Source organism: Galeopterus variegatus, unplaced genomic scaffold (assembly GCF_000696425.1).
Source record: "Galeopterus variegatus unplaced genomic scaffold, G_variegatus-3.0.2 Scaffold21964, whole genome shotgun sequence".
In the NCBI taxonomy this organism is placed as follows: domain Eukaryota; kingdom Metazoa; phylum Chordata; class Mammalia; order Dermoptera; family Cynocephalidae; genus Galeopterus; species Galeopterus variegatus.
This window is the reverse complement of record NW_007748075.1, coordinates 1-12,027: the sequence shown is the minus strand read 5'-3', so window position 1 is coordinate 12,027 and position 12,027 is coordinate 1. Positions and strand designations below refer to the sequence as shown.

General features: G+C 46.4%; 1 protein-coding gene and 1 non-coding gene across 2 annotated transcripts; one reads left to right on the top strand and one right to left on the bottom strand.

Annotated features, from left to right (window-relative positions):
* Positions 1–298: 298 nt before the first annotated feature.
* On the bottom strand, positions 299–372 carry TRNAT-GGU. The gene has a single exon. It is a non-coding gene; the product is annotated as a tRNA-Thr (tRNA).
* Positions 373–6,228: 5,856 nt separating this feature from the next.
* LOC103583342 (protein FAM63A-like) lies at positions 6,229–11,361 on the top strand (the record flags this gene model as incomplete). The annotated part of the gene is made up of 5 exons (XM_008564680.1): positions 6,229–6,814; positions 9,118–9,939; positions 10,317–10,374; positions 10,789–10,853; positions 11,203–11,361. Coding segments are annotated over exons 2-5 (735 nt in total), but the record flags the coding sequence as incomplete, so codon positions are not given.
* Between the last annotated feature and the right edge of the window lie 666 nt (positions 11,362–12,027).

Genomic DNA, 12,027 nt, shown 5'->3' with positions numbered 1-12,027 from the left:
AACACCAAGGCCGTGGGTTCGGATCCCATATAGGGATGGCCAGTTAGCTCACTGGGTGAGCGTGGTGCTGACAACACCAAGTCAAGGGTTAAGATCCCCTTACCGGTCATCTTTTAAAAAAAAAAGAAAAAAGAGAATCTAGGGAAACCTAGAATCATCTTCCATGTATCTTATCCTCCCTTGCCCCACCGGAAAACCTCAGCTCGAAAGGGGCAAGATAGGAGACTTCTGGTAGTATAAATTGCCCTATCTAGTTACTAGATAGGTTGGGGTTTTTTGGGGGGTTTTTTTTGGCAGCTGGCCAGTACAGGGCTTGAACCCTGGACCTTGGTGTTACCAGCACCATGCTCTAACCAACTAAGCTATCTGGCCAGGCCTGTTTTTGTTTTTTAACCACATTCTTCCCTATCTCCTACTCCCACCCTAGAGAGAAGTAGAGAAGGCAGAGATTATCTGTCAGGGTTCTATGCAAAGGGCCCCTGGGGGAAGTTTACCGTTAGGTTCACCCTATGCCCATTTCTCTATGCCTACTTCGAGAATGCGGAAGCCAAGGCCCATTCATACTGAACAGCACTGGGGAGGGAGGGGTTCTTTTTCAACACTAAATTCTTCTCCAAAGCAATAAGAAAATTCTGCACCCAAGACCCCAGTCCTATAGTAACTCCTCTGGCTAGCAATTCTTCCTCCTGATAACAGAAAAGGCCCCTCTGTTTCCTGGATACCAAGAACTGCCCACATGGCTGTGGACCAAAGTGACAGCAAAGCATTTGAGATAAGTGGCTGCAAAGATAACTTGTGCATTGAAGCACTAAAGAGGGCACTGTGTTCTCTAGAGAGGGAGCTATATAAATATGAGAAGCCATATGCTCTGACTCTGGAGAAAAAAGGTAAGAGGAATAGAAAAAGCAGAGCAAGGGGAGCAACCTATTGCTGGGTACAAAGAAGCCCTCAGAGAACCTTTCCAAAAGTCATTTACATTAGTGCGGCTTCATTGCAAGTGGCAGCTGAGTCAGGATCAGTCAGATCCCCAGAATGAAGAGAAGGCTAAGCAGAAAACAGAAAGTAGGGACCAAGTACTACTACTTCATGGCTCTGAGGTAAGAAGAAATGATCTGCAGAGGAAGGCAAACAACTAACCTCTTGCGCTCAGCCAAGCCCAAACAGCAACCAGAAGAATGAGTACAAAAGGAATACTTTGGGACTTGTCACAAATGTTGGAACTGGGTGACCAAAGGAGATGGTAGCATTCCTTTCCCCTGTCAGCACCCACCATCACCCCAGCATGACTGGACTATTTATTCACCACCCGCAGACCATGATGTGCACATTCCCAGCTCTGCACTTTGCACCATTTTCTTCTCTGAGAGCAGCATAACAGCTACTTGAAAATATCATAGATTTGTGGTTGAATCCCAGCTCTGCTTCTTATTTGTGGGACTTCGGCCTCCCTAAGCCTCATTTTCCTTATATAAAAATGGGTATAATACCATAACCAATTTCATGAAGTTGTTCTGATTAAATGATAGTACGTAAGTGCCTACTCTGTAAATGGCAAAGATGAAATCCCTTCCATCTTCTTCTTTCTCTACCCACCCCCGCAGCCATTCAAGTCCTCCCTAAATCCCCCTTTCTCTGTGAAGCCTTCCAGATCACCCAAGCCAGGGCAATCCTCTTCCTCTAAAACTCCAGCTTCCAGCACTTGTGGCTCTTGGATGGAAATGAACTTCTATTTTGAGGAGCTCACTGTCTCTTCATGGCCTTAACATAGTTTATGAGTTGGGTGATTTATAGACTTTGTTATTCTAACTGGGACACTTTTGAGAATGAAAAAGGACACTGTTAATGATTATGCTGGAGAAAAACTAAGCCCGTCCTGGGCAAACCAAGTGTATGGCTGCGTAACTTATAAGGCACCATTCTCCTCTTCACTTTGGAAATACATGTGTAACTCTTAACCCCCACCCCATCTGCCACCAGCTGAATGCACAAGCCAAACAGCTTCAGTTTCTGACCACCAGAGGAAGAGTTCAGGGAAAATATAGCTATACTTAGCAGCATGAGGAAACCTGAGCTGTCAATGGAAGAAATACAATCTGAGAGCCAAAAGTAAATAGAAACTTTTTTTCTCTAAGAAAAAAAAGAACCAGTAGTTGAAATTATTCCTATCCTGATGTTTTCTTTGTGACCTTAATAGGGTGTAGAGAGGGAGTTCTAGGGCTGGCAAAGGAAACCACTTCCCTTTATGAGCTGAACATGGTCTGATAACTACTCTACAAAACAGTTAATGAGAGAGAGAGAGAGAGAGAACAAGACAAAGAGCCAGAGGTAGATAAGTCCTCCCAGCAGAGAAAATAGTACTGATACTGATGCAAATTGCTAAGAATGCCAGCCACTCCTGATTCCTGCTTTATGCCTGAGAAATGTACACAATACATTATCCAAAAGCTCCTGGGTGAACACCTAAACTTGAATGCAGCTCCACCTTGAAGCAAATATTTCTCCCGACTAGAAGTGAAAGATGAGTCACCATGAATAGGAAATTTAGTTAAACAGGATTTCTTCCAAAAAGAACATCCTATTGTCATTGTGGCAAAGGCTGTAGAAAATTCCTCTGGTATCAAATGCTAAAAATATGGTATCAACAGGAGACTTGGCGACTAGAAGTGAAAGATGAGTCACCATGAATAGGAAATTTAGTTAAACAGGATTTCTTCCAAATAGAACATCCTATTGTCATTGTGGCAGAGGCTGTAGAAAATTCCTCTGGTATCAAATGCTAAAAATATGGTATCAACAGGAGACTTGGCTGGATTATCAGCTGTCCCTACTCTGTACAAAAGCCAAGCATTCACAATTCCCTGAAAGTTATGGCTAAAGTATAGTCTAACAGAAACATTCAAATTTAATGGTGTGTCTAAATCATATCTCCCTTTACATAAGAAACATAACAGGATGGCCTCTGGGGAATTGGATGGAGAGAGGAGAGGAGAAAAAGGATCTTTATCTTTCTCATGTCATACACTTTTTGTATTTAAATTTTTCCACTATGAGCATTTACTACTTCTATAATTAAAAGCAATCTAAATTGTTGGCATTGCCCAGTTTGTCCACCTACCAGTTCACCAGGTAACATCCCTAGTGTCTAATTTTCTCATTTCTCCAGGCCCTGGAGAGGCTGTGTAATAATGAGAGCTCTAAGATACAATTTCACCCTCACAAGTTTACACGTTTGGAAAAGAAGATCTAGAGCTTGCTCCTTGGGGGATGAAAGCAAGGAGAGAAAGGTCAGGATACCAGCAATACTAGAAAAATCAAGTATTTTTGCAGCTTCATAACGCTGTAGATGACACTGTTATGTTAATCTGGGTGGGCCGGGGGCTTTTAGAGTAAATGGCGGAAAGAAGACACATACAAAGAAATACTATTTGGCAAAGTTTCAGGTTTAAGGGTTCTTTAGCAAATGGTACGAAAGAAAACAGTCATTTAGGTTATTGGCGGGGGCCGGGATCCAACTGTTCAGCACTTAGAATGGTGTCACTAAAAACTCTACATTAGTCCTCTAATGTATTCCTTGCCTTATGCATTAAGACAACTTTCCCCAATATTTTTTTCACAAGGAAAAATTTGGTGTAATTGGTGTTAAAATTGAACTTTCATTCTAATTCAATGAGGACATTCATTTTATCCCAGCAGTTGAGTCTGCAGCAGGAATGAGGTTACTTTATGATTTGTTAAACATCAGGATCTATCACCTAGGAGAATTTGTAGAGTTTTAAGAAATTTAAAAAGGAAGGTATAGTCAGCCATCTCTCTAGGTTTCTTCAGGGGCAGCGTGTGTAACTCAAAGCAGAGGGGGCAGGTGACCTTCTAGCCTCTCTCTGACTAGCTTTGCTGGTAACTAGGGATAACAGCCTAATAATGCTGCATGACCAGTCAGCAGCTGTGTGAGTCCAGCAGGCTCAGAGAGAACCAAAAATAAATCACAAATCTGTCAGGAGTCATGCTTATAGTTTTGATTCCAAACACATTTTGTGCTATCCCTTTTGTGCGGGGAGTTTTATGTAATTTGTGTGTGTTAAGGCCAAGGGAGAAACCTGGAGGCAAAGGAATGCAGTTTGTGGGTCAACAGACATGCCCAATGTATTCCGTATGTTTGGCTTAAAAACACTGATTCAAGGTAAAACACCACGACCGCCTATAATCTGGAAATGAGTTCAGCCTGTCAAAGAGAAACCGCCGTCCAGAGGAAATACAGCGGTGGGCACAGGTTCCCTCCACACCCCAGAGGTTCACCTGCAGGCCAGAAGGCCAAGAGAGGCTTTGGGAGGGGAGAACTGAAACAGGGGCGGGGAGAAAGGAATAAACACACCTCGCGGGACACACTGGCGGCGGCAGAGGTCTGGCCCTTTTGACGGAACTGACCCCCCAGGTGATAGCAAGCAAGGCTCAAATACAGGACCCAGGCCCAAGATTCCTCCCCGCTCTCCGCCAGATAGATCCCAAAGGCGGGGAGCCCAAAACGGGGAGATTGAGCACATTCTCGCGCTCGTAAGCTAGGTTCTCGGTCCTCATACCCCAAACCTGATCAGACCACAAGCCCCCTCCCCACAACTCGGTGTTCGCTCCACACGGACCGTTGTGGCTCTTCAGATCCAACACCACATTTTAGTCCTCCCTGGACCCCATGCTCCATTCTTTACAGTCACCAACAGAGATTCGTTACCTGCAGAGCAGCTCGACAACCCTGCAGGTACTCCTCCATGGCGAAGCCCAAGATATACCGTCGAACCTCGTCTAGGACAGGTTATGCTGCTCATGCACCCTGCCCAAGACTCAGGAGCTAGAGGCAAGAGTCAGGAGGCGGGACTCGAACCCGCCACAAGGAAAATCGGCCTCCGACCCCGGGAGGAAATGCGTAATCGGGCGCTCCTGGAGTCCGACGTCGCCCCGCCCCCAGAGGCGGAGGCGGAGTTCTGCGCCCGGAGACTCACGGGATGTCTTCCGGAGGCGCACTGGAGGGCGTGGCGCAGGGCGTCTTGGGAAACGTAGTCCAGAAGCTCCGAGATGTCCATAATTGAGGGAAGGAGGATTTTCTGAGGGATCACTCATTTGATAACACAAATGTGTATGTGTTACAGAAACCCATTTGTGGCATCTGAACTTTCCCTCTCAGATCAGGCTAAGTATAGCATCTTAACATATACTACACTGAGCATCAGGTTGACATCTTCAACCACACATGGCAAAACCGCTCTTCAGCTTCCTTTCTCGAATTCTCTCCTTTACCAAACTGACCTATTGCCACCAATTTTGTGGTTGTCCATAGTAAAAAAAAAACTTTGGAGTAACCTTTGACCCCTTTGCTTGATATCTACAGTGTCTTGCCAAACTCCTTTTGCTTCTTCCTTTCTAACTCTGTAGACTGTTTTTTCTACAGCCCGGGCAAATGTCTCCTCATTCCTTTCTTGGACTGTTATAACCTTGGCTCTTTGCTCGCTGCCTAATTGTTCCAGCTGTTTTCTCAGTCTTCAGAGCTGCTTGAAGTTTTATCCTATGGCAGTCCTGTAAGTAGAACTTGGAGGACCCTTCAGAATGTTGAGTTAGGTTCCAACCTCCCTTAACTGCCACTCTCCAGCCCCTGGGCAGTGCAGAGTACTTAAAATAAATGTACCCTCATCATCAACTGTTCCCTCATTAACTAACCCTTTATTTATCTATTAATCCTTTATTTCCTACCATCAACCTCACACCCACTTTTCCTTCTTCCCAAGCTGGAAATTGAGAGGAGATGACTGATGAGAAGCTGAGACCTATGGTTGAAACAAAACCGAGAGCACAGGAGTGTTGCAGCTCCTGCCGGCTCGGCTAGTTCTCTCCCTGCTGTGCTCTTCCCAGGGCCTGGGGCTTTATCCACAACTTTTATGCACTTCCAGGGGCAGAGACCAGCCAGTTTCATTTCTAGACTAAAAAAATAACAGCGAGAACTTGGAAAAGAGCCTTCTCAGGGCTCCAGAGAGGAAGGAACAGGATTTTATTTTATTAGTAGTATTTTTTACATTAAATGAGTAGATATGCAGATATGCTCTCTGGCCCTGCTTCTGTGGATCCAGAGCAAAAGACTGCCATACCTGGGGAGAAAGCCCAGCTCCAACAAGCTGCTGCTGTCCAGCCCTGCTCCTGCCCACTCAGCAAGGGCACTTGCTCTTCCCTGTTCTCACCAGAGAGGCACAAGCGCTCCGTCCCTTCCAGCGGCAGGCAGCGGGAAGAGAAAGGGTCTGTTGTTTCTCTCTCCTTGTTTCTTGCTCTCTGCTGATCACCCAGCTGCTGACCGGGTCAGAAAGCCCCGATGGAAATCCTCCAGTGTTGGGCAGGCCCCTCCTCCTCCAGAGAGCTTGTCCTCGACTAATTTTTCTTTGTCCCGATGGGAGAAAGAGAGAGAGAAAGAAGAAAGAAGAAAAACCACAAACTTCCTTTGAAAACCAGTTTGTAGTCAGGGCCTGGAGCACACGCCCCAGACTCAGCGACTCAGGAATCCTGAAGACGCTCTGAGCGACCCTGGAGCACCTGGGCTGCGCCTCTGCCTGCCCTCACCCCCCTCCAGTGCCCCCAGTCCTGGGCGTGAGTCCGGAAGTGGCCACGACACAGCCAGGACCGCCGCTTGTAAACCTGTGTAAACCTGTGTAAGCACTGGCTGGCGCTGGCAGCCGGAAAGCAGCTGGCCCTGGTGGTGCCCCTCATTGTACCCACGTCCCCTGTTGAATGGCCAGAGCTGAGCCCTCCTTCTCAGTCCTGGAACATCACCCACTTCTTTAAGGTAAAAACTTTGTTTTAACCATCTTCATTCTCTCTTTTCCTCTCCGGCTCTCGGGAGTTGACACTTGACTGTCCTCCCCTCTTTGGTCTCTACAAGTCTGAATTGCTTAGAGGTGCTAAGGCAGGAGGAATGTGTAAACGGGATGCTTGGTTCTTTCATTTCCTCATTGTAATGAAACCCTCCCCCTCTCCCTGTGAGCAGGTAGACAGGGCACTGTGGTGCTGTTTGACTTATTCTGAGGGGGAAATCTAAATCATTGGTTGCATGAAGATTTGGGTCAGATCGAGAAGGAGATTGGAATGGGACGGTAAGGGACTTCTGGGGAAAGGAAGGTTCCTGGGAGAGGAGGAGTGTCTTCTTCAAGCTACATGCCTATTTTATATGCTTCTTCCAACTGCTACTAACTAGGAGGGGCCAGGGCTATTTTAACTCCCTCACCCACCATCATAGGATAATTCCAGCTGGAGAGAAAGTGTAGGACTTGAGCTGAGACAAGAGGCGGAAAAGAATGAAATCCTGATTTGTTTGAGTATCCTCCCCCTCGTCCTTTCCTACTCTGAAATACTCCATGCCCTCCCCACCAGGAATATATCTTGTAGGGTAGAAACCTTCCGTGACATTTCCTGCCCCTGCCTCTTAAGACTTAGCCCACGTAGTTCTGCACAATTTCTCTGAGACGCCACTCGCTCAGGTGTCCAGTTCCTGGTTTCTTTTGGCTCATCCCCCAAGCCAGCTAGCTGACCAGCCCCCACTTAATTATTGATCATTTCTGGCACTGGACAAAAAAGATTAGAAACGAGCCCTGCTTTTTTAACTTTCCCAGGCTCTGGCATCTGTTTCAAGGCTCACCATAAGTGTCACTTGGGAGAAGAGGAAGAAAGGAGAAAGAGGTGGAAAAAAGTATAAGGCCTGAAGGGAATTTTTGCTACTCTGATTCTAAATTAACAACATGTAAATGAGGGCCAGCCAGTGGCTCACTTGGGAGAGTGTGGTACTGACAACACCAAGTCAAGGGTTAAGATCCCCTCACCGGTCATCTTTATATAGGGGGGGAAAAGTAAATGAGATGCAGCTAGCATAAATTATATTTGAATCAGGAAGATGATCAATTTAGGTGACTAGGCTTACTTTATTTCAGTAACTTCAATGTACCTCGACCTCATCTCCCAGGCCTTCCCCTAGCCCCAAATTCCTACAGATTTATAAGAAGGAATCATAGTCTCAGGTTAGGAGGAAGCTAGAGAGAAGACAAGAGTTCTACCTAGTTTAATTTCTCCTGGTTTCTCACCTAACTATTCAGGGGAAGAAGAACAAGGAGATTGAAGGAAGATTTCTCTAGAGGGCAGTGTTTGTGGCTTTTTGTGATTTACTATCCACAGTGTTAATTAAATGTCTATCAATGTTTGACTCGATGCTTAGAGCTGGTAGAGAGCAGGCTAAACAGGTCCAGTGTTCACATCTAAAATGACCTAGGTGGGAATAGACATAAAGAACACACTCACAGGTAGGTGAATGTAGAGGGAGTTATTTTTTTTTTTTAATGTAAATCAATAACCAGCATTTTCCTATTCCACATAAATTGTGGGCAAGAGAATATCTGTGGGTTAGGGTAGTTTTGGGAACGAAGGCGAACTGAGGAGAAGTTGCTATTTCAATTCCAGCTGCCAAAAGAAGCTTACAGGAAGAATTCGTGGGGAGTGCTTTTCGTGCCTCTAATCCGAAGTTACTTATCAGAACCAGTCTCTGATTCAAGTCCCTGTGACATACATTTCCACTCTCCAGACTACAGGAAGTCTTTCCCAAGACCTTTTTGCTATAGTTTAGGGTTGCGTAAGGTTCAGTAGACTCCTTTGAGTAGAAAGACTTCCCCTTTCTCACCAGTGTGTCACCTTTAGGGACATGATACTGACTCTCTGCATCTCCACTCTTCACCCCAAGCACTATGTGACTGACTGTTAATCTTTTCAGCCTTGGGTGAGGCACAGAGAAGGTATCCCTAAGGATATAAGCAGCCTGTATGTGCTCAGAATGTTCTGTAAAGGGGCAGGGTTTGGTGTAGGGCAGAGAAATTACCCCTGTCCCAGCTGTGGTGGGGATTATTGATGTGACGCCAGTTACAGGGTGAGTGAAAGATCACTGTATTAATAACTATTAGTATAGTTGTTTTTTTGTTTTTGTTTTTGGTGGCTGGCCAGTCATCAGTAGAGTTTTAACATTTCTTTTTCCATCTCTTTCCCTTCTGTCTTTCTCCTTTGCACTCTCCCTTTCTCTGTCTTTTCTTCATTCCTTCTCATCTGTTTCAGGGAAGCTGACTCTACCCAATGTCTTCAATTCCACTCCACTCATCCCTCCCAAGCTCGGAAGCCCCAAGCCCTCCTTAGTCCCATCTATTCACAGCAAGTTAGAGGTGGAAGGAGCTCAGCCCGGGGCCCATCTGTTTATACAAGCTGAGAAAGACACCTACTACCCATAGCCAGGAGTGACTACACAGACACTAGCCACACTTCCACACTGCATTCCTTTTCCAAGACTTTTCTGGGTCCATTTGCTTTCCAGCCCAATGATTTTCTTCTTATTGGACAGGTCCCTCTTTTGCATGCCAAGCCTGGTTTAGGAAAGTCTCTGAGATCAATAAATGCCTCCAGTGCCCCTCGGTTGACTACCTTCCAACCATGGAGCACCATCAGCCTGAGCATCCAGCCCCTGGTAAGGCCATGACTGCAGAAGCAGTCACCCCTGAAAACCATGAGGTCCTGTTGGGACCGGATGAGCACCCTCAGGACAAAAATGCCAAAGATGCTGATGGGGCAACTGGAGAACAGGAGCCAGTAGACCAACCTTTGCTGCCTGCCCAGGATGGGGATAACCTCGAGTCCCCTCCACCTGAAGCTAGCTCAAGTCAACCAGGGCCAGCCCATAGGATGTCGCCTGAAGTGGAGACAATGGGGACATGCTTCATGCCCCAGGAGCTTCCCCAGTCCCCCAAGACCCGGCAGCCTGAGCTAGATTTCTACTGCGTGAAGTGGATCCCCTGGAAGGGAGAACGGACACCCATCATCACCCAGAGCTCTAACGGCCCTTGCCCTCTCCTCGCCATCATGAACATCCTCTTTCTTCAGTGGAAGGTAAGAGAGAGTTCATATGGGGGCTCAGAAAATGTTGGGAAGTACTCTTCCCTGACCTACCTCCTTGATCATCCTGATTTTCTCAAAACAGTCAAAACTTTCCAGATTATTCTCCCCATTTCTTCAACTTGAACAAATGAGATAGGATGTTCCTAAAAAGAAAGCAAGAAAAAAACCAAAAACGATCTGTTCTACTCCTGTATCTCCTGCTCTCTAGAAATGGGAATGCCTTGCAGTATTTCATGTTCATTCCTTGCTCCAGTTGCAAGGCTTTATTTTCCACCCCATCCTACCACTGGACACCCCCCCTTCTACGGGGTTCTCCTTCAGTGTTCTGTGAGGGAAAGCACACACATGATCACTCCCTCTGCCTCCAGGTGAAGCTGCCCCCCCAGAAGGAAGTGATCACATCAGATGAGCTCATGGCCCATCTTGGTGAGTGACTGGGCCTTGAAAGGGAATTACCCAATGGGTTCTAGAGCTATCTACTCAGCCAGATCCAAATTATTGAAGGATCTCTATTTGGGGCTCTGATGTGGCAGGGAGGGAAAGGGTCCAATGGGGCTTCTTTGCAAGGCCGGAGAATGAATAGCAAAGTTCAAGGTGTCAGGAGTCCTGGATTGTAACACTAGTTCTGCCCTCAGCTTTTGTATGTGACCTTGGGGGGCCCTTTCACCTTTATGAGCCTGTTTCTTCCTCTGAGAAATGAAGGGTCTGGCTTAGGCTCTAAAGTCCTTTTGAGCTCTGAAAATCTGTAGTCCTGTGATAATACCCCATTCTTCAGAAGAAGACGAAGCAGAGCTTTGGGGACAATTGTGGGGTAAGCTGATAAGGGATCCTATCTTGTAGGAAACTGCCTCCTGTCCATCAAGCCTCAGGAGAAGTCAGAGGGACTTCAGCTTAATTTTCAGCAGGTGAGATAAAGGTCTGCACATAGGGGTTTGCAGGTTCGTAAGGGGATACCCAGAGCTATGAAGAGAAGCCCTTTTGCTGCTTCTTAAGAGGGTTCCTTGAACCATGATTTCTCTCTACAGGAGGAGGAGAAGAGTATATTTTTGTCTGAGAAAATATGTTCATTTGTATAAGATAAAGAAGGGTTGAGTCAAGGGAGGAATGAAATGGCTCATAAGAGAATCAAGGAAGAAAAGCAACAAGATTAATTTTTTATTTCTGGAGGTGGGAGAGGAGTGGTGGGAGAGGAGGCTAGAATATCCATCATTTTCTTTTTTTTTTTTTCCCCCATCATTTTATTTTCTACCCCAGAATGTGGATGATGCAATGACAGTGCTGCCTAAACTGGCCACAGGTCTGGATGTCAATGTGCGATTCACAGGCGTCTCTGATTTTGAGTATACACCTGAGTGCAGTGTCTTTGACTTACTAGGCATACCTCTGTACCATGGCTGGCTTGTTGATCCACAGGTGAGGGTGGGAAGGCCCCAATGAGACTCATATTCAGTTTAAGCTGATTCGATGAGAGAGGCAAAATTTTGTGGGGTGGGGATTAGGGAGATGGGGGTTAGATTGGTTTGGGAGGGGAATAGGTTTAGAGACTGGACCCAGTGAAGACTTCCTTGAATTTTAATCTTTTTGGGGGGGGTAACATTCTTTTTTTTTTTTTTTTTTAAAGATGACCGGTAAGGGGATCTTAACCCTTGACTTGGTGTTGTCAGCACCACGCTCAGCCAGTGAGCAAACCGGCCATCCCTATATGGGATCCGAACCCGGGGCCTTGGTGTTATCAGCACCGCACTCTCCCGAGTGAGCCACGGGCCGGCCCAGGGGGGGTAACATTCTAATACAAGCAAACCATATGCAAATAGGATCAGTTCTTTAGACATCAAAAATTTAGGAAACTTTTGTCATAGGGTTGCAGTCCTTGTAGGCTTGGTTAATTTCCTTTCTTAAAAAACGCTCAATTTTTGGGGGGGCCGGCCTGGTGGCGCACTGGATAGTGCGCCGCTTGGGAAGCGCGGCGGCGCTCCCGCCCGAGGGTTCGGATCCCACATACATCTCCCACAGTGATCTCCCGCTCACTGGCTGAGCGAGGCGTGGGAGCAACACTGAGGGTTGCAATCCCATTGCCGG